This window comes from Myotis myotis, unplaced genomic scaffold, assembly GCF_014108235.1.
Source record: "Myotis myotis isolate mMyoMyo1 unplaced genomic scaffold, mMyoMyo1.p scaffold_m19_p_17, whole genome shotgun sequence".
NCBI classification, from domain to species: domain Eukaryota; kingdom Metazoa; phylum Chordata; class Mammalia; order Chiroptera; family Vespertilionidae; genus Myotis; species Myotis myotis.
The window spans coordinates 2,877,910-2,901,911 of record NW_023416321.1 but is presented as its reverse complement, the minus strand read 5'-3'; the positions used below and the strand labels follow the sequence as shown (position 1 = coordinate 2,901,911).

The following is a 24,002-nucleotide window of genomic DNA, read 5'->3' as shown; positions in this document are numbered from 1 at the left end:
CCCACTTATCAGATGTGGAATGAGGCTCAGGCCGAGTGGCTGCCCAACTCCACACACCTTCTAAGTGGCAGAGGGGGTTCAGAGCTTCGTGGGCCCGACTCAGTGCCTGTCTGTCTAGGTCAGCTTATGGGAAAGCGGGGAGGGAGGGCCAGCACAGTGCCCCGGGACCTGGAGGACGTGAGGAATCAGTAGGAGTGAAGGAGTGGTGGGCCCGACATTTGTGTCGCTCTGGGTTAGGCCGCTCCGCGGTACGAGGGGTCGGGAGATGCTAGAACTGCCTGCCAGGGAGTCAGCCCTGTGTTCTCAGGCCTGCGAGCCTGACCCTTCTCCTGGCAGGACTTGCCTGCCCGCGCGCGGCCTGAGGCAGCCTCCTGTAGGGCAGCTCAAGTCCCAAGAGGAAAACAGTAAGAGCCACATATGTGATTTGAAATATTCCAGAAGGCCTATCACAAAATTCTTTTAACAAGTGAAATTCATTTTGATGAAAAATTCTGTTTAGCCCACTATATTCAAAATACTGTTTCAATATAAATTAATGAGACTTTTTAAAAAGTCTTTGAAATCCCAGGTGTGTTTTACCCTCACAGCACATCTCAGTTTGGACATTAAATTTTCTTTGGAAATATGTGGTCTGAGTTTAGAGCTAAAGATTTACAGCTGAAAAAGGAGAGCCAGCCCAGCTAGTGTGGCTCAGTGGTTGAGTGTTGACCTATGAACCAGGAGGTCGCCGTTCCATTCCCAGTCAGGGCACGTGCCCGGTTGTGGGCTCGATCCCACAGCAGGAGGCAGCTGATCAATGATTCTCTCTCATCATTGATATTTCTATCTCCCTCTCCCTTCCTCTCTGAAATCCATAAATATATATATATTTTTAAAGGAGATCCAAAGCTTCGTCTGCCCAATTCCAGCCCCTGTTCCTTTGAAACCCAAGAACATTCCTACAGAGTTTTCCAGTAACTGAAGTGAGCGTCCATCTGAAATGCAAGTTAATTAAAATAGAATAAAATTAAAAAGTCTGCCCCTTGGTGGCACCAGCCACCTTGCAAGTGCTCAGTGTTGCCGTGCGACTGTCGCGCTGGGTCACGCCGGGCGCAGGCCTCCTACTGGCCACCAGGCTCCTGCAGGATGCTGCCCGCAGAGTCCTCCAAACCCCAGCCTGCTGCTGCCATGGTTCTGGGAGAATGCTCCCGTCCCAGGAGCGTCTTCCCGGGCCCTGGCTGCTGGCCTCCTCCGGCCCCAGCAACCTGGGCTGGCTGCGGCCTAGTGGGGGCCCCTGGGAAGCTTGTCCCCCACACCCCTCATGTGCCCTGCCCTCCTTTTCCTGGGAAATGTTTGCATTCCAGACACTCGCTATCTCCCCACGGCTCCTCCAGGCTCTGCATTTCTGACATAGCTGAGCAGGGACCTGGGCGGCCAGCGGGGCTCCTGCTGGGTTGCTACTGCCCGCCCAGCCGTTTTCAGGGCAGCCTGTGTCCCTGGCAAAGAGCCAGGCCTGAGGGCGCCGCCCACACCTGGGGTCCCCAGAATAGGCCCTTTGGGAGCTGCTCCCTGGCCTGCCCCCAGCATGGGGCCTCCGACCATGGACCACGGGCCTGGACAGCAGGCGGGCAGCCGTTGGGTTTGCTAAGTTATCATTCCAGCTGTCAGCAGGGCTTACTTATCTCTCTCTGCTCCTCGGAGGCCCGACTGGATAGCCAACCGAAGCCCAGAACAGAGCCCTGGGCCGCAGGAGAGCGGCCTCATCGGCGCGGCCTTTTCCTGCAGGGCTGTCTCCATGGTTTAAACCAGAAGAAATCACTAGACTTGGAAGCAGGTGCTGGCCTCCCTTTGCCTGCTGTCATCTAGGTCTGCAGGTTCAGGGGCCCCTGGGGCGGGAGGTGAGGGGTAGGCTTAGCTGATAAAGAAACAGCAGAAGCCTTCCTGAGATGGTTTGCCGAGTAATCTGTAGGGTTTCTATCCATCCCTTTAAAACCTGGACTCCATCCCTGGCGCCTCTGCCTGCGGGAATGCTCAGAGCTGCAGGCAGAGACGGGAGTCCAGGAGGGGTCATCGGTCAAGTGGCAATTGCAGGACCTCTAGAAACAAAGAAAATGTTTAACAACAGAGGCTGGTGAGCTAGGGCACCTCCCACAGCGAATATTCTTCCACCGTTGGGTCATTTCAGTGCTTTGACAACCTGCGCTGGCTACAGGGGGGGAACAGGCTACAGGGCTACTCGGGTACAGGAGTATCAGGTGGTAGGGCCCCAATTAGGTCTCTGTGTTTTTTGTTTGAATATTTTTTATTGATTTCAGAGAGGAAGGGAGAGGGGGAGAGAGAGAAATATCAATGATGAGAGAGAATCATTGATCGGCTGTCTCCTGCACGCTGGGGATTGAGTCTGCAACCCGAGGATATGCCCTTGACTGGAATCAAACCCAGGACCCTTCAGTCCGCAGGCTGACGCTCTATCCGCTGAGCCAGACCTGCTAGGGCAGGTCTCTGTGTTTTAAGGCATGACACACGCGTACACTCACAAGCTCGGGGAAGAGAGACACACACAGATGTTAGCGAGGTTTACTTCTGGTTGTAGGAACACAGGTTATTTTTGTTTTCTTTTTAAAACTCCTTTATTCCAAGTTTTCTGGAATGAGGATTACTTCTGTCCTAAGACATGAGCAAGAGCAGGTGCCTGCAGCAGCACCTGGGAGTTTCCTGTCTGGGAAGACGGAGAGCTCCCGTGCTAGGAGGGCCCTGGCAGAGCAGTCAGGGCTGGAGGAGCCTGGACTGTGCAGGGCTGGGAAGGGCCACCGTGGCTTCCTTCGGACCCCAGTGCCAGGCCCCCAAAGCTTCCTGCACGCCCCATAGGGGGGCTGGGAGTTGCCCACAGTACACCTGGTGGAGGAACTGAGAGTTCCTGGAGACCAAGTGGCCAGTGTGTGTCAGGAAAAAGGAGTTCCCAGGGATGGGTGGTCAGGTGGCCCAGGACAGGGTCAGACATGGGCTGGGGGAGGGGGGCACGGAATGGCCCACACATGGGTGTCTGGGTGGGAGCCTGAATGGGACTCGGTGCCGCCTTCCTGCTGGGGTGGCTCTCTGCTGTGGCTTCTTGGACGTGTCTATAGGCCTGTGTGGCTGTCATTGCAGACGGTGGAACATGGCTTTCCGCACCAGCCCAGCGCCCTCGGCTACAGCCCCTCTCTGCGCATCCTGGCCATCGGCACCCGCTCCGGAGCTGTCAAGCTGTATCCTTTCTGTGCTTTCAGCTCCCGCCCTGGGAAGGCCTGGAAGGGGCGAGGACTTGGCATTGGTGAGGTGCAGCAAGGACCCCCGCCCTCCAGGAAAGAAACAAAGCAAGTTGGGGATGGTCCTTCTCACTCAGGGGCGCCTCACATAGCCTCTTGGGGTCAGCCCTGAGTGCAGTCCATGGAGGCGGGGAGTGGGCCAAGAAGCCTTTCCCAGTGGGAGTCGGGGGACTGGCCTGGGCTCTTTGCAAACCAGAGAGCAGTGCTGGGCTAGGCTAGGGGAGCCGTGCTGGGGAGCTGCTCTTCCAGGTTCTCTTCCCTGCACACACCCCACACATGCGCACGCACCAGAGAGAGTAAAGCGGACTCCCGGTTGGCAGGGACAGCCCCCCCTGGCTGAGGCTGGATAGTGTCTGGTTGGGCGTCTTTGTCTGAAGCATTAGCTCTGGGCCCTTTCAGAGGCAGCCCATGGGTCCAGGACAGGTCACTGCTCGGCCAGGCCGGCTGGGCTACAAACCTTGATGCACTCCTGCCCCATCTAACCTGAGCCCAGGGTGAGCTCCGGGGTGAGCCGGCGCCCTCTCTGCCGCAGCAGAGGCGGGAAGGCTGGGGGCCTGCAGCCACGGGGCTGGGCTGGGGGTGGTGTAAACACTGCAGGGCAGGGGCCCAGTCCCACTGCTGGCTCAGCCCTCCCTTGGCCGGTTAATCATTGCCAGGCCATGGCCATATCCTGGTGACCAATCCCCTTGCCCAGACTCCTGGTCACAGCTCTTGGGGCTGGGCCCGCAGGGGTGCCCGTGGCTTCTCACAGGTGCCACCAAGTGGCAGCTGATGGGTCTGTTGCAGCCCAGGTTGCAGGGTAGGGGTGGGGTGGGAGGTGGCGCTGAGCAGCCTAACAGTTGCCACGGGGTCGCCCTTACACAGTCATCCCCACCTGCCTGGCTGGGAAAGCTGTCCCTGGTTGGCTGTTCCCACCCTTAGGGGTCAGGTCACTGGCCAACGCCCTCCTCCCCACCCCAGGCCCCAGTCCTGCTGTCTGGGGAAAGGGCGAGCCACGTGTGTTACACGCCTTGCCATGGGGCCCAGTTCCCGCTCTCGGGCCGGCGAGGCGTGGCGTCTGCCTTTGGAGGTTTTCCTGAGCCTGCTGCCCCCAGCTACGGTGCCCCGGGGGTGGAGTTCATGGGGCTGCACAGGGAGAACAACGCCGTGGTGCAGATCTACTTCCTGCCTGGCCAGGTGAGGGCCCCTCCGCGCCCTTCTTACTCTCACATCTTCCCAAAGGAGAGGCAAGCATCTGGGGGCCCTGGGTGTGGTGCTCCTGGGAGGACCTGGGACCACCACCCTTCCCCCTCAGAGTAGGGGGGCCTGTGGGTTTGGGGCTCTCTGAGACCGCCGTGGTGTGTAAAGGCCACGCGAATGCTGGCGCTCCCGGGTCAGTGAGACAGCACGCTCCTGCCCCTGTCCCCTCTCTAGTGCCAGCTGGTCACCCTGCTGGACGACAACAGCCTACACCTGTGGAGCCTGAAGGTCAAAGGCGGGGTGTCCGAGCTGCAGGAAGACGAGAGTTTCACGCTGCGGGGCCCCCCAGGGTAAGGATTCGGCCCCCTTGCTCTCCCAGCCACCCTGACCCATGCACCCAGCTTCAGGGTGGGATCACCCTTTGAAGGTCCTAGGAGCCCTTGGGGGTCCTAGCAGGCGTCTGAGCCCACACGACGCCACCCGAAGGTGCTCTGGGTTGAGTGGGCGTGGCTGCGCAGGAGGCTCCCAGGGCGTCTCTGCTTCCTGGGCGGACTCTGCCATCTGCTTCCCGTCTTGGCAGAATGTAGCCAATATCTTAGTCCTGGCCCGAGACTCTGGACTCTATTAAAAAAGACCTTACAGCCTGCTTTCCTAGGGATGGCCTTCCCGGGGTGGGTTGGGCAGCCAGGGTCGGAAGCCCATCCGTGGGGTCCCTGCCTGGACAGCGGCCAGCTCACGGGTAGCTGCTCCCCTCCACAGCGCTGCCCCCAGCGCCACACAGATCACCGTGGTCCTGCCACACTCCTCCTCCAAGACGCTCTACCTGGGCACCGAGAGTGGCAGCGTGTTCGTGGTGCAGGTACCAGGCTTCCGCACGCTGGAGGACCGGACCATCAGCTCGGACACCGTGCTGCAGCGGTGAGCCCGCCGACCCCGCTGTTAGGAACCCGTCCCCTGGACTTGGGCCTGACCCTCTCCCTTTGGTCCCGGGAATGTGTCAGGAGCTTATTCTCTCCTGGGAAGTCTAGGCGGACGGGAGGAGAAGCTCAGCTCCTCACCTGTCCCCCAAATTGAGAACCTCACCCCATAGGATGCTATCATCATGGCACTAGAAGGGAAGGGGTCTTGCGGGTAACTTACCACCTCATTTAATGAAAAGGAAAATGAGGCTCAGCATGATGGCATCGTGTTACCAACTCTTAGCCTCTTTGCCCTGGTGCCATGTATTTCACAACCCCTGGGGCTCCCAGTGGGGCCGACGCGACACACACCACCCCCGCCAGCCGGGCAGCTTCTGCCCACGCTTGTGCTTTGGCGTCTGTGTAGGTTTCCATTCGCACGCAGGCTCCAGGCCGAAGGTCCTGACAGCCACAACCCGGGGCGTGCTCCAAAGTTTTGGTGAGATCCGGTCTGGGTCAAGGCTTCCGCACGCTGGAGGACCTGGGTCTGGGTCAAGAGGGAGGAGAACATCCTGCAGTTCTGAGGGGTCCGGGGGAGGCGAGGGTGCTGATACTCTTGCAAAGGAGCGCTCTGAGGGAGGTCCCCCGGGGGCGAGTGGCATCAACCCTGCTGCACAGCTTCCTTTTGATATTATTCTTGTTTTCTCTCTTTTTCTTGTTGATATTATTTCTTTTCTCTATTTTCCAAGATGGTATAATTCTCACATTGCTTACTTCTAAGTTAAGGGGAATAAATTTTTAATTATATAAGTAGTAGATCAAAAACTGAACGGTTACAGATAAGGGTACAGGGAGTTGACCCCCCACTCCCGTTTCTAGAGGCTGGTGCCCACAGGGTGTGCTGTACAGCATTGGTACGTGGCATGTGCATAAGTACAGAGGGTGCCCTTGGGGGTCGTGTGCACCAGGGCAAGTGCAGAGGGCTTTGGTTTGGGTGTAGGAATGCCCTCAGGTCCAGGCTGTTTCCTACTGCCCATCCTCATGGCTCTTGGTCCCATGCCTGCCACCTCATGGCCTTCTGTTGGCTGCAGCAGCTCCAGACATCACATCAGCATTCCAGGCCCAGGGAAGGAGGGGGGAGGTGTCAAGGCTCAAGGCCAGGCCAACTAATATAGAGCTTTGTTCTGTGGGTCTTAAACACTTATTTGGATGAAATACCACCTCCTTACAGAAATGCGCTGAATGTGAATGTGCAGTTCAGTGGATTGTAAAGTAAGCATCCCTACAGCCACCCCCGGGCAGAGAAATAGAGCCGGCCGCCTCCCAGGAGCCTCCACTTGCCCTTCCCAGGAGGGACTCCCTCCCTCCCTCCCACCACAGCGACGTTTCTGGAAATCACTTCCCTGCCTTTCCTCAGTTGTGCTGCCTGCATTTACATCCTAGCAGGGCACCACTGTCCTGCTGTATGCATTGCTTCTCTCTCCCCTGGATGATGTGTGCCCGCAGCTCTCCGTGCTCACATTCAGTGCCCGCGGCCACGTGGAGTGCCGTGTGCCGCTGTGCCGTGCTCTCAGCCAGGCCCCGGGGTGCACGTCGGTGTGGGCTCACAGTGCTCCCCTCATGCAGGTTGCCCGAGGAGGCCCGCCAGCGGCGGGTGTTTGAGATGGTGGAGGCCCTGCAGGAGCACCCTCGGGACCCCAGCCAGGTCCTCATTGGCTACAGCCGGGGCCTCATCGTCATCTGGGACCTGCGGGGCAGCCGCGTGCTCTGCCATTTCCTCAGCAGCCAGGTGGGTGGTGCCTGGGCTGGTGGCAGCCGCCACGGGGCTCTCCCAGATCCCGTTATCGCATACAGCCCCTGTGCCAAGCGGGGGGGTGGGGGCGGGGGTATCGGTATCGGGACCATCGCCCTGACCCCAGCCTGCGCTCTCTCTCTTTCCTTCCCTGAAGCAACTGGACAGTGCCTGCTGGCAGCGGGATGGCCGCCTGATTGTCAGCTGCCATTCGGATGGCAGCTATTGCCAGTGGCCTGTGAATCCCGATACCCAGCAACTGGAGCCCTTGCGCAGCTGCGTGCCTTATGGTCAGTGCTCCGTCTGCCTGGCGGGGGCCTGGCCCTGCCCTGTCACCTGGGACTGCCTTTCACTGTGCGAACCCATGTCCCCTGTTCCCAGCCGGCCTTCCTGCATTCAGGTGTAGGCACCCCCCTCATAGAAGTAAAACCTGGGGCCCAGAGAGGTGACGGCTTTGTCCAGAGCCACAGGGTGGGTATCCTGGCGCCTGTGTGGCTTCCTCGGGGCCGAGCTCCTAAGCAGAGGTCTATGGAGAGGGTGTGGGGTCATGCAGACCCGCGTGCCTCTGCAGGCGGGCAGACCTGTTCCAGCTAATAATTCCTGTTCTTGTAGGTCCCTTTCCTTGCAAAGCTATTACCAAAATCTTCTGGCTGACCACCAAGCAGGGGTAGGTACCGGTCTCTGCTCTTTGCCCTTTCCAGATTGTCTCTGGAGGGCTGGAAGGCCTCTGTGGGAGGGAAGGAAAGGAGGGGGGGACTGTGCCTTAGGGTCCCACGTTGAGGTCTCAGACTCCAGGGAAGGAGAGAGGGCCGTTCATACCTCATGGCCAGGTCCTGAAAAAGCATTCCCATTCTCTCCCTTCCCCACTCCCGGGAGGCGGTTAAGATCGGCAGGTTTCAGACCATGTCAGCAGCAGACCTGTTTCTTCAAACACTCACACAGGGACCCGTGCATAAGCAGGAGGGGGGCAGCTCTGGTTGGAGCAGGGGTGGCTGCAGACTCAACCCACAGCCTGCATGCCCCCCTCGCCCCCAAGTTCCCCGGGGCTGCTGCAGTCGAGAAGAGATGGGGGTCTGGCCTATTGACCCCCTCCTGGGGACCTGGAGTGGCCACTCACCCTGAGATGAGACTCCCCCCGGCTCCTGCACAGAGGCCAGTCACAGGGAGTCCACGCTGCCAGCTCAGCCAGTGGCTGTCTGGTGTTGTATCGAGAGCCCCAGCCCACTGCCCCTCTCTTCTGTGCCTGCAGGTTGCCCTTCACCATCTTCCAGGGTGGCATGCCTCGGGCCAGCTACGGGGACCGCCACTGCATCTCCGTGGTGCACAATGGCCAGCAGACAGCCTTCGACTTCACCTCCCGGGTCATCGACTTCACTGTGCTCTCCGAGGTGGACCCAGCGGCGGGTAGGCGAGCTGAGGGAGAGATGTGGGGAAGGCCGGCCTCTGGGAGGTGTAGGCAGGCCGTCCTGTCTGTAAATAAAAGGAGGGGCCTGCACAGAGGTTCCCAAACTGGCCACTTCCTGGGAGCCACTGAGGCAGCAGCCACAGTCCCTCTCTCCCTATCTCTGCCAGTCTGGTGGCTCCATGCTTGCTGGCCACCTCCTGCCCACTCCACGCTCTCTTTGCCCTTCCCTGACTCAAATGGGGTTTTGGTCCAAAGGGGGCAGCTCTGTACTATTGGGTTTAATACCCTCCCAGCTGAGAAAAAGGGGCCCTGGTGTGGACATGGGGAAGACCTCATGGGCTGGGGCCAGCTCTGAGCCAGCCTCCTGGAGCTCAACCAGGACAGCAAAGCCCTGAGTAGCCTCATACACTGGGCGTCAGGCAAGCCCAGAGAAGGCTGCTGTCGAAACCTGGAGAGGAGGCCTGGCGGGAGGTGTCCAGGAGGCGGGCCTTCTCTCCACCTGACTGACATGACAAGGCCTGAGGCCGCCAGGGGAGGGAGTGGGGGAACTCCTCATGCCTGCCACAGGGTGCTGGGGGCAGCGTCCAGTTTTTTTGTCAGTCCTTTTGGATTTTCTACATAAAGGGCCCTATCATCTGTGAACCAAGACAGTTTTATTTCTTCCATCCCAGTCTGCATACCTTGTGCTTCCTTTTCGCATCTTACTGCCTTAGCTGGTACTTGAAAAGGCGCCTTGTTCCTGCGCTTAGGGGGAAAGCTTCGAGTGTCTCCCCGTGAAGATGTCAGCTGCAGCTTTTCACAGATGTGCTTTGTCCAGTGGAGGAAGCGCCCCTCTAGTCCTAGTTCACTGAGAGTTTTTGTCATAAACGAATGGGTCTGGGTTTTAGCAAAGGCTTTTTCTGCATGTGATCATGGGCTTTTCTTCGTTGGCCTGTTGATGTGATGGTTTTCAAAGGTTGAAGCAGCCTTGCACACCTGCGATAAATCCCACTTGGTCGTGGCGTATGTTTCCTTTTATACATGGTTAGATTGCAAGCTTGTGTTTGAATGCAGATTCCCAGGCTCCAACCCTTAAAGCATCAGATTCCACAGGGCCAGGCTGGGCAAACTGCTTCCTACTGGCTCCTGCAGCCCCTGACCCTTGGCCTGTCCCCCAGCCTTTGATGACCCCTACGCCCTGGTGGTGCTGGCCGAGGAGGAGCTGGTGGTGTTGGACCTGCGGACGGATGGCTGGCCACCAGTACAGCCCCCCTACCTGGCCTCCCTGCACTGCTCTGCCATCACCTGTTCCCATCACGTCTCCAACATCCCCCTCAAGCTGTGGGAGAGGATCATCGCTGCCGGCAGCTGGCAGAACACACACTTCTCCACCATGGTAGGTCCAGCACCCCTCCTGGCCCCAGCCCCACCTGGGAGCCAAGCTCCCGCACGCACGTCTCGGTCTCACCCTCTAGGAATGGCCTATTGATGGTGGCATCAGCCTGGCCCCAACCCCACCCCAGAGGGACCTGCTGCTCACGGGGTAGGTGATTTATGCTGCTCTTCTCCTGCATAGGAGGATGTACAGGGTGGGAGCAGTCCCTGGCACCCTCGCCCGGCATCCTTCTCACGGCTCTGCCTACAGGCACGAGGACGGCACCGTGCGGTTCTGGGACGCCTCAGGCGTCTGCTTGCGGCTGCTCTACAAACTTAGCACAGTGCCTGTGTTCCTCACCGACACGGACCCCAGTGAGCACCTCAATGCCCAGGGTGAGGACGAGTGGCCCCCGCTCCGCAAGGTGAGGCCAGGAGCCTGGGCACCGGGAGGGCGGGGACAGGCTGGGTCCAGTGCTCATGGCCACCCGTGGGCCTCCTCTCCCGTTAGGTGGGCTCCTTCGATCCCTACAGTGACGACCCCCGCCTGGGCATCCAGAAGATCTTCCTCTGCAAATACAGCGGCTACCTGGCGGTGGCAGGCACGGCAGGGCAGGTAGCAGGCGGGGATGGGGTGGGGAGCAGGGGGAGGAGTGATCAGGTGACTCTGGGTGACGTCCAGGCCCATGAGCTTCCTTCTCAGGATGAGGGCACAGCAGGACAGGAGCCAGCCCCCACCCCCACCCCCACCCCCACCCCGAGGTGCTGTCCCTGGGTGCTGGGGTTGGCTCAGCCCTCTGCCATCCCATCCAGGTGCTGGTGCTGGAGCTGAACGACGAGGAGGCAGAGCACGTGGTGGAGCAGGTGGAGGCTGACCTGCTGCAGGACCAGGAGGGCTACCGCTGGAAGGGGCACGAGCGCCTGTGTGCCCGCCCAGGACCTGTGCGCTTCGAGCCTGGCTTCCAGCCCTTCGTGTTGGTGCAGTGCCAGCCCCCGGCTGTGGTCACGTCCTTGGCTCTGCACTCGGAGTGGCGGCTCGTGGCCTTTGGCACCAGCCACGGCTTTGGCCTCTTTGACCACCAGCAGCGGCGGCAGGTCTTTGTCAAGTGAGCAGGCTGCCCATGGGGGCTGGGGCTGGGGCCTGGCGCGGACCCTCGGGCCCTGGCCGTGCTAATGGTCCGATGTTCCCCCCCAGGTGCACCCTGCACCCCAGCGACCAGCTAGCCTTAGAGGGCCCCCTGTCCCGCGTGAAGTCCCTAAAGAAGTCCCTGCGTCAGTCCTTCCGCCGAATGCGTCGCAGTCGGGTGCCCAGCCAGAAGCGGCGGCCAGCGGGGTCCCCGGGAGAGGTGAGGCCACCCAGGCAGAGCTGGGGGCAGCCAGCAGCGAGCCGGACTACCCCTCCCTCCCACTTGCTTTGGCTGCAAGCACAGGCCCTGGGCCCACCAATAGGTTTACATCCCTGCTTGCTGCCCACCAGTTATGTGACCTCAGTTTTGTCACCTGCTCCTCTGTGCCTCAGCTTCCCCAACTGTAAGAGGCAATAATTGTAGCACCTTAGGGTCAAGTCCTTAGCAAATGCTACCAGGCAGGGAGTGGCGTGAGCTGGGACCAGTCTCCCCCTAGAATGATGGGTGTTGAGCAATAGATGCCCCGGGGAAGTCAGGCCAGAGCCGCCCTCAGGCTGGCCCCACCCCCGCAGGTGCCGGAGCGGAGCTGCCGGACAGAGCGGCTGGGCCTGCAGAACATGGAGCTGGCGCCCGTGCAGCGCAAGATCGAGGCCCGCACAGCGGAGGACTCCTTCACGGGCTTCGTCCGGACCCTCTATTTCGCTGACACCTACCTGAGGGACAGTGAGTAGCCAGCCTGGGTGGGAGGGCCCAGGCATGCGCCCCCGGCATGAGGGCAGGTTGGTGGGCCCCTAAGAGGGGCTTCCCTTTGTGAGCGAGTAGAGGCCAGGGCCTGCCTCTCCCTCCCCTGCCTGGGCCTCCAGGTCCCTTTGTCCTGGCTTCATGTCCGGGTTCTACCACTCTCTAGAGCAGTGATGGCGAACCTATGACACGCGTGTCAGAGGTGAAACTCGAACTCATTTTTTTGGTTGATTTTTCTTTGTTAAATGGCATTTAAATATATAAAATATCAAAAATATAAGTCTTTGTTTTACTATGGTTGCAAATATCAAAAAATTTCTATATGTGACACGGCACCAGAGTTAAGTTAGGGTTTTTCAAAATGCTGACACGCCGAGCTCAAAAGGTTCGCCATCACTGGTCTAGAAGATGGGTCTCGGCTTCTCCCCCTGTAAAATGGGGGAATGTCTTCCTCCTAGAATGGCTGTGAGGGTGGGACATGCCTGCTGCTACGCCGTGGGCCTATACAAGCTCCCTCACTGTCTCTCCCCTTCCCCCTCCTGCCCCCTCCTGCCAGGGTACGAGTGGGGCGTGGGCTGTCCGCTCCTGTATTGCAAGGGCCGGCTGTCCCAGGTTCAGAGCCATCAGTGTTTAGGGCCCTTGGTTGTCAGCCTTCGGCGCCTTCTCCCATCTGCACCCTGGAGGCAGGCAGAGCCCCCTTGTACAGAGGAGGGAAGTGAGGCTTACAGGGTTGGCTGACTTGACCTTGGAGTCACATAAGTGACTGGAAAGGCCAGGACGTAAGCCTAGGTCACCTGGCTCCACCTGACCTCCAGACCCAGGGTTACATATAAACCTTTGCCTCTGGGCAGGCTCCCGCCACTGCCCCTCTCTGTGGGCGGGCACCAACGGGGGTACCGTCTACGCCTTTGCCCTGCGTGTGCCCCCAGCCGAGCGGAGAATGGATGAGCCCGTGCGGGCGGAGCAGGGTGAGTGCTGAGCAGGGGGAGAGCGGAGGGTGCTGGTCTGCCTTGGCTGGGGACAGGGCGGTGCTTCCAGCCTCACCCTTCGCCCACCCACCAGCCCCATCACCTGCCTGCTTCCTTCCCGTAGTCAAGGAGATCCAGCTGATGCACCGAGCACCAGTTGTGGGCATCCTGGTGCTGGACGGACACAGTGTGCCCCTTCCCGAGCCCCTGGAAGTCGCACACGACCTGTCGAAAAGCCCGGACATGCAGGGAAGCCACCAGCTGCTTGTTGTGTCAGAGGAGCAGTTCAAGGTGCCGCACGGTGGGGACGGGGTCCCGGGGATCCTGGGGACATCCAGGGGGCTCATGCCGCGGGCACAGATGACAGTGGCTGGGACTCTGAAAGTTGTGTATGCAGTTGGCATAGGCAGGAGGGGCTGCAGGGGCACCGGAAAGGAGAGGGGTCTGTGTGGCGTCCCAGGCCCGGGTCAGCGGTGGGGACACTGAAGCAGGACCTGTCTGTGGGAGGAAGTGGCCCAGCACCTCATGGTCCAGGTGCAGTGAGCGCCTGTCCTGGTGCCGAGGACGTGCTGAGACCGAGCAGGCTTCGCTGGGAAGTTGGGTGGCATCCGGTGGACGCAGGGAAGTGGTAAGTGGGGTCTGGCCATGGATGTGACCTCCGCCCTGTGCCCCAGGCGTTCACACTGCCCAAGGTGAGTGCCAAGCTGAAGCTGAAGCTGACTGCCCTGGAGGGCTCGAGGGTGCGGCGGGTCAGCGTGGCCCACTTCAGCAGCTGTCGCGCCGAGGACTACGGGGAGCACCACCTGGCTGTCCTCACCAACCTGGGCGACATCCAGGTGGTCTCGCTGCCCCTGCTCAAGCCCCAGGTGCGTTACGGCTGCATCCGCCGGGAGGACGTCAGCGGCATCGCCTCCTGCGTCTTCACCAAACACGGCCAAGGTGTGCAGGGGGTGGCTCGTCCTGCCTCTGCGAGCGGGCGGGGCGTGGGGCTCCCGCTGTGCTGCAGGGGCTGCTGGGAAGGGCAGCCTGGTGGGTATGGCCAAGGCCAGGTTCTTTGAGAACTTGGAGGAGAGCTCTGGCCCCAATGTCCCAATGTCCCTGGTTGGAAGCCCCATTGTCAGCAGCCGCAGGTCCTGAGAGACCAGGCTGGCCTCACCTAGTCTCTACCCCCCAGGTTTCTACCTGATCTCGCCCTCGGAGTTTGAGCGCTTCTCTCTGTCCACCAAGTGGCTGGTGGAGCCCCGGTGTCTGGTGGATTCTGCAGAAACCAAGAACCACAGTCGTCCCCGCAATGGATCAGGCCCCGAGAAGGCCTTGGGCCGAGCCAGGTGGGTAAACGGCAGGTGGCCTTTGCCCCAGCCCCTCACCCTCACCCTCCTGATGCGCCCACTGGGAGCTGCCACATTCCCCCTCCCCTGTGAGCTCAGCCCACCCTCCTGGCTCTGGCTCTTTGCCCCCCTTCATATGCCCCTTCCTCCCATGTGAGCTGCCACCAGGAAGGGGCTTGGCTTCCCTCCCAGGCGCCCCCTGCTCAGGGCAGGCCAGGTGAGCTGACCTCATGGGACCAGAGCCAAGAGCCTAGTGCCCCCCGATCTTTACTCTCTCTTCCCCCCACAGGAACTCGGGGAGCCAGAGTGACGGAGAGGGTAAGACAGGCCAGGGGAGTGTGTGGGCACACCTGGGCCAGCCCGGGCCCAGACATTGGAGGATGGAAGGAGGAGAGGGGACCCCAGGGGAACAGGTGTGTGTGTGTGTGTGTGTGTGTGTGTGTGTGTGTGTGTGTGTGTGCGTGTTCAAGATGGGGGTAGAAACGGCCTCCCCTCCAGCCCTGGGCTCGGGGCTCTCCTAACCTGGCCTCTGCCTTCCAGAGAAGAGGCCAGGCCCCGTGATGGAGCATGCTCTGCTCAATGATGAGAGTGAGTTGGGCGGGAGTGGGGGCTGACAGGAGGGACGTTCCTTGGGGGGGAGTTTGGAAGGCCAGGGTGGAACTGAGGGGGGCAGACCCACCCAGCGCCCCATCAGTGAGAGGAAGAGAAAGGCCCCGCCCTGGCCTCACCAGCCTCCCTTCCCCAGGGGTCCTGAAGGAGATCCAGAGCACACTGGAGGGAGACCGGAGGTGAGTCACTGCCGCTTGCAGGGTGGGCCCCCTGGTGCCAGGAGAGCCCTGAGCATGAGTGTCCTTGTCTGCCACCCCAAGTCCCCATGGAGGGTGACTGCCCTGTCTTTGCCCATGCAGGAGCTATGGCGACTGGCGTTCCCAGCAAGTGGCCATGAGGTACAGCCTCAGCAATGGGGGAGGTAGGGGCCCTGAGACCGGCTGCACGTGGGGAGGGGGCGGCTGGGAGGGCATGCTCCTGGAGGGATGGGAGGAAGAGCCCCATCCCCAAGATCCTACAGGCCAGGGTCCATCCCAGCCCTGACACATGCCCCACTTGTTCTGGCAAATTCCAAGTCTGGGCTCAGGTACCTGACGGAGGCCCCGTCCTGCCCAGGATGCCCCTGAGTTTCCGTCACTCTCTCCCCTTCCGCAGCCAAGTGAGCAGGCCGGGTGTCCAGGCCGTGCGGTGAACACACTACTGAGGGCTGCTCCTCCGGGCACTGGCCGCCTGGAGGGCCCACGCGCCGGGCCGGCTACAGGCCGGGGCTGCCTCGGCTTCCACTCTGCTGCTGCTCCCGGCCCCGGGAGAGGAGGGCCCCAGCCCCGGGCTGTCCCTCCCGGGCCTTGTCTGTCTCGGTCCTTTTGTCAATGTTGCACAGTTTTTATCATCCCCCCCTGCTTTTTGTAGTGGGTTGGGTTTTAAATTATAAATTTTAACTGCCTCTGGGTGAAAAAGTTTTTAATAAACACCTTATTACCTCTTCACTGGTCCAACAACTTTAACTTTTCAATTATGCAGAAGTTTCCCATATAAAACCATTAGCTGGCTCCCCGCCTCTGGCCCTGGGTTCGCCCTGGGACCAGGCTGGTGCTCAGGAGGATCCGTTTCCTCGGCATTTGAAGCAGCTAAAGGTCCCTGGGTGTCCGGTCATTGCTGTGCCTCTGTCTTTGGGAATAAATGGCTGGATTTAACCAGCTGGAGTCTGTCTGACCGCATCCCTGGGTCAGGGCAGAGGGAGTCCCCTTACTGTCGGAGGGGAAGACGCCCAGCCTGGTCAGTGTGGCCCAGTGGTTGAGCGTTGACCTATGAACCAGGAGGGTCACAGTTTGATTCCTGGTCAGGGCACATGCCCGGGTTTCGGCTTCGATCCCCAGTGTGGGGCATGCAGAAGGCAGCCGATCAATGATTCCTTCTCATCATTGATGTTTCTATCTCTCTCTCCCCCTCCCTTCCTCTCTGAAGTCAATAAATATATATTTAAAAAACAAATAATAAATACAAAATCCGGTTAGCTAAACTAACTCACACAAATGAACAAGTGACATGAAGTTTCCTGCCAAGAAGCCAAGAATTGAAGATAATGGTAACACTGCAAGCGCCAGTAACAGGAGAAATGGCACAGCCAGTACTTCCGTGGCTTAGGAAGCTTCGTGGCAGCAGCAGGGATCTGGCTAATCAGGCTGAACAAGATGTTCACACACACACACACACACACACACACACACACACACACCTGAAAAGGTCACGAAGACTCTGACAATGGATTTATATCCGCACTCACTAAGGACGGGCTTTGTCTGAAGTACACTGCTCTTTGAAATATTAGCTAATGTCAGCTAATATTTCAGTTGGCATGTTTCAGTTCTAAGAGAACATTCTCATATTGAGAGATCAACGACTTTTACTGATAGCTGCTCACAAGTGGAAGGGCTGGCATTCTCTGGAACGCGTATTAATGGAAGCTGGGCTGGCGCGCAGAGAGGAGTTCAGGGTCTTCCAGCGGCAGCAGTCCGGGAGAGGTGACCATAGGGGCAGAATGGAGATAATTGAGAGGTTGAATTGACAGACAGCCGCCCTGAAGGCGAATGAGTGGGGAGGAGGCGGTCACTGCTGACTCCAGGGCCGGGGAGATGGACCAGAGCAGCTGGACACCTGGTCTAGAGGCCTGGATCTTAGAAGCCAGGCAGACCCAACCACTGAACACTGGCTTTGCCCATGATGGCTGTGTGGCCTTGGGTAAAGGACCTCACTCCTGGGCCTTAGTTTACTTCTCTGTAAAATGGGGCAGAATAATCGGGCCTGCCTCAGGGCTGTAAGGATTAAACAAAGTCTGAAACATCATCGCACAGCACCTGGCTCCTAGGAAACAACCGAAGGAGTGAAAGTCATTGACGGAGGGTGGGTGAGGCCGAGCCAGAGGAGGAGATGGTTCCCGGAAGGAGGGAGTGTGGGGTCGGGAGAGGGCTGGGCACAGGGTGCAGGCGCTCACAATACTTGTGGACAAAGCAGGTGAGGGGGTGAAAGAGAAAAGGAGGAGGAAGAGAGGAGAGAACTGCCCGAGGGGGTGGGGCCCCCCTTTCCCGGGTGTCCAGTTGACCAGCTGAAGGTGTACATTTATGCTCTGCTGGTTTCTTTCCGTTTTATTTCACAATCTCAAAGAACGACAAGCTAACAAAACGCATGCAGTGCTCGCTGTGTGCCCAGGTCAGCCTGGTCCCCGTCTTCTGGGGAATCCGGGGGCTAAGGGAGGCGGGTGGGTGGCCCCCAGAGCCCAAGGACTGAGAGGAGGGCTCAGACAGGTCCTTTCCGCACCCCTCAGCCGCTGCCCCGCAAGCAGTGGCTCGGTGTGGCCCGGTGCCAGGCCGGCCTAGCTGGCAGCGACTCCCCGGCGGAACAGCTGCCCTGTCCTCGGCCTTTGTCCGCAGCTGCAGCGTCTCCTCTTTCCTGCGAGGCCTCTGCTTCATTGTTATTCGGGGGTCAGGACCCACAGCCACTTGCATTATTGATGCTCATGAATAAGGCGGGAGGGGGGGGGGGGGGAGGCTGTAGACCCCGCCAGAGCAGACCCGGGTGGTGCAGGGCAGAGGGCTGAGGGAGTCCCCGGCAGCCAGATCCAAGGGGAGAGGAGGAAGCCACCTTCCCGCCCCTCTGCACCGGGCGCCATGGGCGGGAGAAAGGGCAAAGCGCCCCGCTGCCCCGAGGGACCCAAGAGGCCGGACTCGGGGGAGCAGGAGTCGGGGTCTGCCAGCGGGGACCGCCGACGGGGCCGTGGTGAGGCTCGGGGCTCCGGACCTGTCTCGGACCCCGCCACCGCGGGAGCGCCGGGGACCCCTGGCGGCCGCAGGAAGCCCACCGCACAGGGGAACGGCGGCTGCCCACGGCCAGGGGCTGGGCCTCCGCCAGCGGCTCCGGGGAGGCAAGGCAGTGCCAGGCGTCGGGGACGCGGGCCCAGGGAGAGCCGTGAGCCCGGGGACGGCCGTGGGGGGCGCCTGGAGGACAGTCTCCCCCGAGGAGAAGGGAGAACAGGCGGGCACGGCCGCCGCAGGAGGAAAGGGAAAGGGCGGGGACCCTCGGCGAGGCGGGGACGCCGAGCGCCTCGCAGCCCCGATGGGGACACGTCGGGCGGCGACCGGGGCAGCTCCTGCCCGGACAGCGAGGCCCGCGAGGACCAGGAAAGCGGCAGCCAGAGCGGCGGGACCCCGGGGCTGCGGCCCAACCCCGAGCAAACGAACGCGAGCTCGGGAGACACCCGAGCCGGGCCGGCGGCCGCGCTGGGGCAGGGCGCGCACCCCAGCAGCGACGGCAGGAGCAGCGACGAGCCCCACTCAGAGCCCCGAAGCCGGGGAGGGTCGTTGTGGACCGGGCCCCGGAGAGCGACGGCCGATTCCGGGTCAGACACGGACTGGAGGCGGGAGGAGGCCGGACCTGAACCGGGCCCGCGGGCAGCCCCAGGGTCAGGGAGCCGGGCCACGGAGGAGGCCGAGCCGCGCAGGGAGGCCACGACCTCCGGCCCCCTCGAGGGCGGCCCCGCTGGCGTCCCCAAGAGCTCGCGGGCTTCTCGGGACACAAGCGACGACGGGGCGCGGCCAGAGGCTGAGCCCGGGGGAGCCGAGGCCTCGACGGCCAGGGCTCTGCGCCGCCAGGTCGGACAGGTGTCGGGGAAGGTGCAGGCGGCGGCGAGCGAGGGCGCAGCAGGGGGTGGGGGGGGAGACGGGCCCGGGGACCCAGCGCCGCTGGCCGCCCTTGTGGCGCTGCACCGGCTCCGCGCGAGGGCGCCCCCCGGGCCCGCTCCCCAGGCTGCGGGTCCCCGTCGCCCAAGCCTCAAGAAAAGGCTGCTTGGCGTGGCCCAGGCCCTGGGCCTCCTGCGGTGGCTCTGGCGTCTGCTCGGGCTGCGGGGGGGCGGGGGGCAGGAGGCCGAGCAGCCCGCCGGCGAGGGGCCGGGGGCGCGCGAGGGGCCGGGGCGCGCGCGGGGGCTGCGGCGCCGTCTGGGGCTGCGCCTGGCGGGCGTGGTGGGGCTGCGGGGACGGCCGAGGGCTCCCCCTGGCGGCAGCCCGAGCTCCCCGCAGGTCGCGGAGAGCCCAGCCCGCCCGGACCCTTCGAAGAACCAGGACCCGACTCCGGATCCCAAGTTCGCGGTCGTGTTCCCGAGGATCCACAGGGCGGGGAGGGCGTCGAGCAGCCGGAGCTCAGAGGACGCGTCCGAGGACGCCCCCTCCAGGGAGGGGCGCGTTTGGCCTTGTGCAGGGGCCGCAAGGGACAGTGAGGGGCGCTGGGAGAGTGGAGAAGGGGAGGCGGGACCCCCGCGGGACGGGAGCGGCTCCAGCAGCGAAGCAGAGCCCGGGACCTTGGAAGCGGAGGCGCCGGTGCACTGGGCGCAGGACCCCGACGCCCGCGAGGACCCGGGGCCTGGCTCAGACGCGCTGCTGCCCCAACTCACCTTGGAGAAGCGCCCAGGGCCCTACCGGCCGCAGAGGGATCCCTGGGAGCCGGAGGACGAGGTGGAGGAGGCGCTGGAGAGGGACCTGGAGCTGAGCCTTGGGTCCGGCCTGGAGGCGCCGTCCCTCCCCGGTGCCGAGGGCAGGAACCCAGGGACCCTCCTGGAAGACACCGAGGACCTGGCCCGGCTGCGGTGAGCGGGCGGTTCCAGACCCGCGCGGCCTGGGGCTCCGGGTTTCTCATATCGCACCTCCTCGTTTTTATAACATGCGGAGGGGTCGCGCCTCCCTAACGGTGGCCAGGCTCAGGGGCAGGTGGGGGCTGGCCAGCAGATGTCCCTGCTTGGAACTTCCTTCTCTAACCCGCACAAAGCTTCCCTGTTTGCCAGGCCCCTTGGGTGGGAGCTTACCTAGCAGCCGGCCGTTAGGGATGGGCTCAGAGGGGCATGATGTGCCCAGTGTCTGCAGCCAGTGGCAGAATAACCTGGGGCCTCCTCTCTCCCCTCTCTTCTCCTCCCCCCCACCCCCCTGCAGCCCGCTGTGTGACAGCTCCCTTCTGCTGTGCCTCAAGAAGAGGTTTCGCCTGGGCCGCATCTACGTATGGGGGTCCCCGAGGGGATGGAGGGCTGGGACTCCCTTCCCCCTGGGATCAGAGGGCCCTCCAGCACCCCAGAGCACCTCTTCTCTTCTCCTGCCTGGGCTGGGCGCCGAACCCTCTCTGGGGCCCTGCAGAGCAGGGCCGGGTCTGGGCGGGAAGCATCCGGCCCCGTTCCATCTGCCTCCCCTGCCCCCTCCATGTTCTGGTGAGAGCTTGTGCTTCCTTCCCCAGACCTTTGGGGGGCCCCTCCTGCTCGCTCTGAACCCCCGCTGGCCCCTGCCTGTCTTCTCGCCTGAGGTCCTGGCCAGCTACCACCCCAGGAAGGCCCCCAGTGCCACCCCGTGAGTGCCTTTCTCCACCAACCTTTGGTTCACCCCCTGGCGGCTGAGCCCTGCAGGTCCCGTTGACTGGGGTCCTGGGGAGGGGGGTGCATCCTGCCTCCCCCTAGGAGGGCCCAGAGGCCCCTGCAGCCTGCTCACCGGCCCGCCCTCTTTCTCAGACACATCTTCGCCGTCGCGGCATCAGCCTACAGCCTGTGTCGGGGCTCGGGGCGGGACGCAGGCGTTCTCCTCAGGTGAGGGGTGGCTCCCTGCCCGCTGAACCCCCGGCCACACTGAGGCTGGGACGGGTGGGTGAGGGCTCTGCTCCCCGCGGCAGCTCCGGACTCGGGAGGGCTGCGCTCCCGGCTGACGTCACCGCATGTGCCCCTTGAACGAGGCCGCGCAGGGACTGTTTCTGTTTGGTCCTCACGCCCCGGGACTGTCTGCATTTTGGGCATGTCCCCACTTCATCGGCTCAGTGGGGTCATGCGATGGGCCTCCCTCGCGCAGTGGGCACAGTGGCTCAGGGAAGACAGAAGCCGCCAAACAGATGGTGCGGTTCCTGAGCAGCCTGGAGCAGGAGCAGACGAGGGACGGAGGATGTCAGGTGGCGGCAGCTGGCCATTTCCCGGGACCACCCTTCTCCTTTGGGCCAGGAGGGGGGCTTCGGGTCCCTGGCTTCTCCTCGGGGACAGCCCAGTCCCCATGCACAGAGTGCCCGCAGCTGGGAGGCCTGACCAGGGGGCTCACGGCTCTTCTGGGGTGACTTGAATGCCCTTCCCCATCAGCTGGACGACGTGCTGCCCTGGCTCGGCAGCTTTGGCCACGCCAAGACAGTCCTCAATGCCAACGCCAGCCGCTTCGGCCAGGTCCTATGTCTCCGCCTGCAGCAGTAAGTGAGGGGGGTCCAGGTGGGCACAGGGGCCACGCACCACCAGCTCCCTGGGAGCCTGAGGCTGCTGCCCATGGTGGGTCCCATTCTGAGCGGGGCCCCTGGGTTGCGTGCACCCTGGGCACCCCCACCCAGCGTCCTGTGCCCACAGCGGGGTCATCGTGGGAGCTTCTGTGTCACATTATCTGCTTGAGACCTCGAGGGTGGTGTTTCAGGTAAGACCCGCCCTGCAGCTCGCCCTTTCCAGCTCCTAGCGTGGGAAAGAGGGAGGGGCCCCTGGGGGGGGGGGGGGCTGTGGTCCTTAGGCCTCCAGGCCTGCCTTCCCCAGGACTTGTCCTTGCTGCCCTGGGGCACAGGACCAGGCCACTGTCCCCCTAAGCTAGGCCTTCTCCCCCGAGGCCCAGGCTGAGCGGAGCTTCCATGTTTTCTACGAGCTGCTGGTGGGGCTGGACCCCACGGAACGGGAGCAGCTGTCCCTGCAGGAACCAGAGACCTACTATTACCTCAACCAGGTGGGGGCCAGGTCCACACAGTGCGGGCGGCAGGGCCTGCCCAGGGAGGGGGCTTGGTGGGGGGTCTGAGGAGGAGCTGGGGTAGAGCAAGGCTGGGGGCCAGGCCCTGCTGCCACCCTGCTGCACTCTGCAGGGCCGGGCCTGCAGGCTCCAGGGCAAGGAGGATGCCCAGGACTTCGCAGGACTGGTGAAGGCCCTGCAGGCGCTGGGCTTGTGCCCCGAGGAGTTGACCGCAGTCTGGGCCGTGCTGGCTACCATCCTGCAGCTGGGCAACATCTGCTTCTCCTCGTCAGAGGTGGGCTCCCTGAGGCGCCGGGCCCATGTGGCTTGTTTGCATAATCAGGGCAGCAGCATCGATGCCCAAGCGTGTGTGGGGGGGGGGGGGGGGGGAGACTGCACCGCCCTGGGCCAGCCTCGGGCCTCCCAGCTGCCCTGGAAAGCAGGCAGACCCCCACCGTCCAGGTGGGCATCTGTGCCGCTGCCACCCCCAGGAAGCACACCTGGTACTCCCTGAGCAGCTGTTAAGTACCAGGCGCTGTGTGAACCGCTGTACATCTGTTTTCTAATTTGGTTCTCAGGACAGCCCTGGAACATAAGTGTGCCGCGCCAGCATGGCCATGGGTGAGCCTGAGGGGGGGCCGTGAAGGATCAGAAAAGACAGACAAGAGAATAAAGCTGGGGCTCGGTGGGACGCTGCCCTCTGATGGAGAGACAGCGCCACAGCTTGGCCGAGTCGTTATTTTATAGCCAGATTCCAGGAGGCGCAGTAAAGGCGCTGTCAAGATGTTTACAACGTTCTAGTGGGTTTCGAATCTACTCAATTACATGCACCTGATCAAGCTTTGTTTACTTGCTGCACCTCCCGAGCCCACACCATTCAGCCAGTGGGAGCCGCCCTCCACAACATAAGGGGCGTGTTTCCCCTTTTGCAGTAAGACAGTAGCGGTTCAGACAGGAAAGAGACTTGTGAGGCGGGCCAGCTAGTGAAGAGGTGAAGTCAGGACTCGCACTCAGGGCCCTTGGACTGTAGAGCGGGCTCCTGCGGCCCAGACCCACCCATGTACCTTTGGGTAACGGGGCAGCTGCCCTGCAGAGCAAGGCCCGGCCTCTGCCCTGTGGGACATGGCCGCTGCCCAAGCAGAGCGCTCCCTGCTCCCTCCTCCTCTGTCCAGAGGGAGTCCCAGGAGGTGGCTGCCGTGTCCAGCTGGGCCGAGATCCACACCGCAGCCCGGCTGCTGCGGGTGCCGCCCGAGCGCCTGGAGGGGGCTGTCACCAGATGCGTCACGGTGAGCTCGAGGGTTCCGGGGAGGCGTGGGCACAGCCGGACCACCTGATGGCTGGCTGAGTGCCCATGTGGGCCTCGGCCTGACATGCCACGTGCACACCCTCTGCCCCCAGGAGACGCCCTACGGCCCGGCCTCAAGATCCCTGCCCCTGGAGAGGGCCATTGATGCCAGGTGCCCTGGGGGCAAGAGAGAGCCATAGCCTCGCCGGGCACGCTGCTGCACGCGGCTCACACCCCGTGCCCACAGGGACGCCCTGGCCACGGCCCTGTACTCGCGGCTCTTCGCCTGGCTCCTGAGGAGGACCAACACGCGGCTGGCCCCACCCGGGGAGGGAGGCAGCACGAACACCATCACTGTCGTGGACGTCTATGGTTTTGAGGTCACCCCTGGCGGTGGGGCCCAGGACAGGGTGCCCACTTCATCCTGATTATTTCTGGGGGCCCCAGCAGCGCCAGCTTCCCTGGGAGGGGCACTGGTGAACTACTGACCTGCCGGGCCCGAAGAGGGTTCGTGAGTCAGCCGCACACTCCGTAGGGGCAGCCATTCTGCCCTGCTCGGTCCAGGCCTGACGTCACCTCTAGGGCAGCGGGAGATAAAGGCCCCAGGAAGGGGCAGCCCGTGGCCTCACCTCCCATGCACCAAGGGCCCTCCAGTCACCCTGACTTCCACAAGCTCTCCACCCCTTTCCAGGGGATCCTGCCTCCTCAGGGCAGGGAGGAGGGGCTAGAACAAGAGGCAGCCCCAGCCTGTTCACTGCCCGCCCCTCCAGTGTGTCCTTGGTGACCATGACAAGTGTGTGTGTGCCCGTGTGCATGTGTGCTCTTGTGTGTTT

At 62.2% G+C, this 24,002-nt stretch overlaps 2 protein-coding genes across 16 annotated transcripts in view; both read left to right on the top strand.

Annotated features, from left to right (window-relative positions):
• Nucleotides 1-15,611, top strand: part of LLGL2 (LLGL scribble cell polarity complex component 2) — a 30,444-nt gene extending 14,833 nt beyond the window's left edge. For 2 of the 15 annotated variants that reach the window (XM_036339291.1, XM_036339292.1), the window contains exons 3-26: nucleotides 3,127-3,224; nucleotides 4,379-4,460; nucleotides 4,698-4,813; nucleotides 5,223-5,381; nucleotides 6,989-7,151; nucleotides 7,312-7,444; nucleotides 7,767-7,821; nucleotides 8,404-8,558; nucleotides 9,717-9,934; nucleotides 10,014-10,081; nucleotides 10,184-10,337; nucleotides 10,424-10,528; nucleotides 10,726-11,018; nucleotides 11,108-11,258; nucleotides 11,576-11,762; nucleotides 12,632-12,748; nucleotides 12,873-13,039; nucleotides 13,423-13,687; nucleotides 13,923-14,076; nucleotides 14,366-14,394; nucleotides 14,617-14,664; nucleotides 14,822-14,864; nucleotides 14,985-15,023; nucleotides 15,280-15,611. In XM_036339291.1, coding sequence (XP_036195184.1) covers nucleotides 3,127-3,224; nucleotides 4,379-4,460; nucleotides 4,698-4,813; nucleotides 5,223-5,381; nucleotides 6,989-7,151; nucleotides 7,312-7,444; nucleotides 7,767-7,821; nucleotides 8,404-8,558; nucleotides 9,717-9,934; nucleotides 10,014-10,081; nucleotides 10,184-10,337; nucleotides 10,424-10,528; nucleotides 10,726-11,018; nucleotides 11,108-11,258; nucleotides 11,576-11,762; nucleotides 12,632-12,748; nucleotides 12,873-13,039; nucleotides 13,423-13,687; nucleotides 13,923-14,076; nucleotides 14,366-14,394; nucleotides 14,617-14,664; nucleotides 14,822-14,864; nucleotides 14,985-15,023; nucleotides 15,280-15,316 — 3,036 coding nt within the window. In that variant the 3' untranslated portion in view covers nucleotides 15,317-15,611. Of the gene's footprint in view, nucleotides 1-877; nucleotides 963-1,399; nucleotides 1,814-3,126; nucleotides 3,225-4,378; nucleotides 4,461-4,697; nucleotides 4,814-5,222; nucleotides 5,382-6,988; nucleotides 7,152-7,311; nucleotides 7,445-7,766; nucleotides 7,822-8,403; nucleotides 8,559-9,716; nucleotides 9,935-10,013; nucleotides 10,082-10,114; nucleotides 10,338-10,423; nucleotides 10,529-10,725; nucleotides 11,019-11,107; nucleotides 11,259-11,575; nucleotides 11,763-12,631; nucleotides 12,749-12,872; nucleotides 13,040-13,422; nucleotides 13,688-13,922; nucleotides 14,077-14,365; nucleotides 14,490-14,616; nucleotides 14,665-14,821; nucleotides 14,865-14,984; nucleotides 15,047-15,279 lie in introns of those variants that run through there. The other 13 variants (XM_036339302.1, XM_036339303.1, XR_004972720.1 and 10 more) reach the window with 13 other exon arrangements.
• A 2,178-nt stretch (nucleotides 15,612-17,789) lies between these two features.
• Nucleotides 17,790-24,002, top strand: part of MYO15B (myosin XVB) — a 31,074-nt gene continuing 24,861 nt past the window's right edge. The window contains exons 1-11 of the mRNA XM_036339469.1: nucleotides 17,790-19,756; nucleotides 20,097-20,160; nucleotides 20,392-20,501; nucleotides 20,660-20,734; nucleotides 20,991-21,087; nucleotides 21,269-21,372; nucleotides 21,524-21,587; nucleotides 22,018-22,179; nucleotides 23,057-23,170; nucleotides 23,283-23,341; nucleotides 23,417-23,549. Coding sequence (XP_036195362.1) covers nucleotides 17,790-19,756; nucleotides 20,097-20,160; nucleotides 20,392-20,501; nucleotides 20,660-20,734; nucleotides 20,991-21,087; nucleotides 21,269-21,372; nucleotides 21,524-21,587; nucleotides 22,018-22,179; nucleotides 23,057-23,170; nucleotides 23,283-23,341; nucleotides 23,417-23,549 — 2,949 coding nt within the window. The remainder of the gene's footprint in view (nucleotides 19,757-20,096; nucleotides 20,161-20,391; nucleotides 20,502-20,659; nucleotides 20,735-20,990; nucleotides 21,088-21,268; nucleotides 21,373-21,523; nucleotides 21,588-22,017; nucleotides 22,180-23,056; nucleotides 23,171-23,282; nucleotides 23,342-23,416; nucleotides 23,550-24,002) is intronic.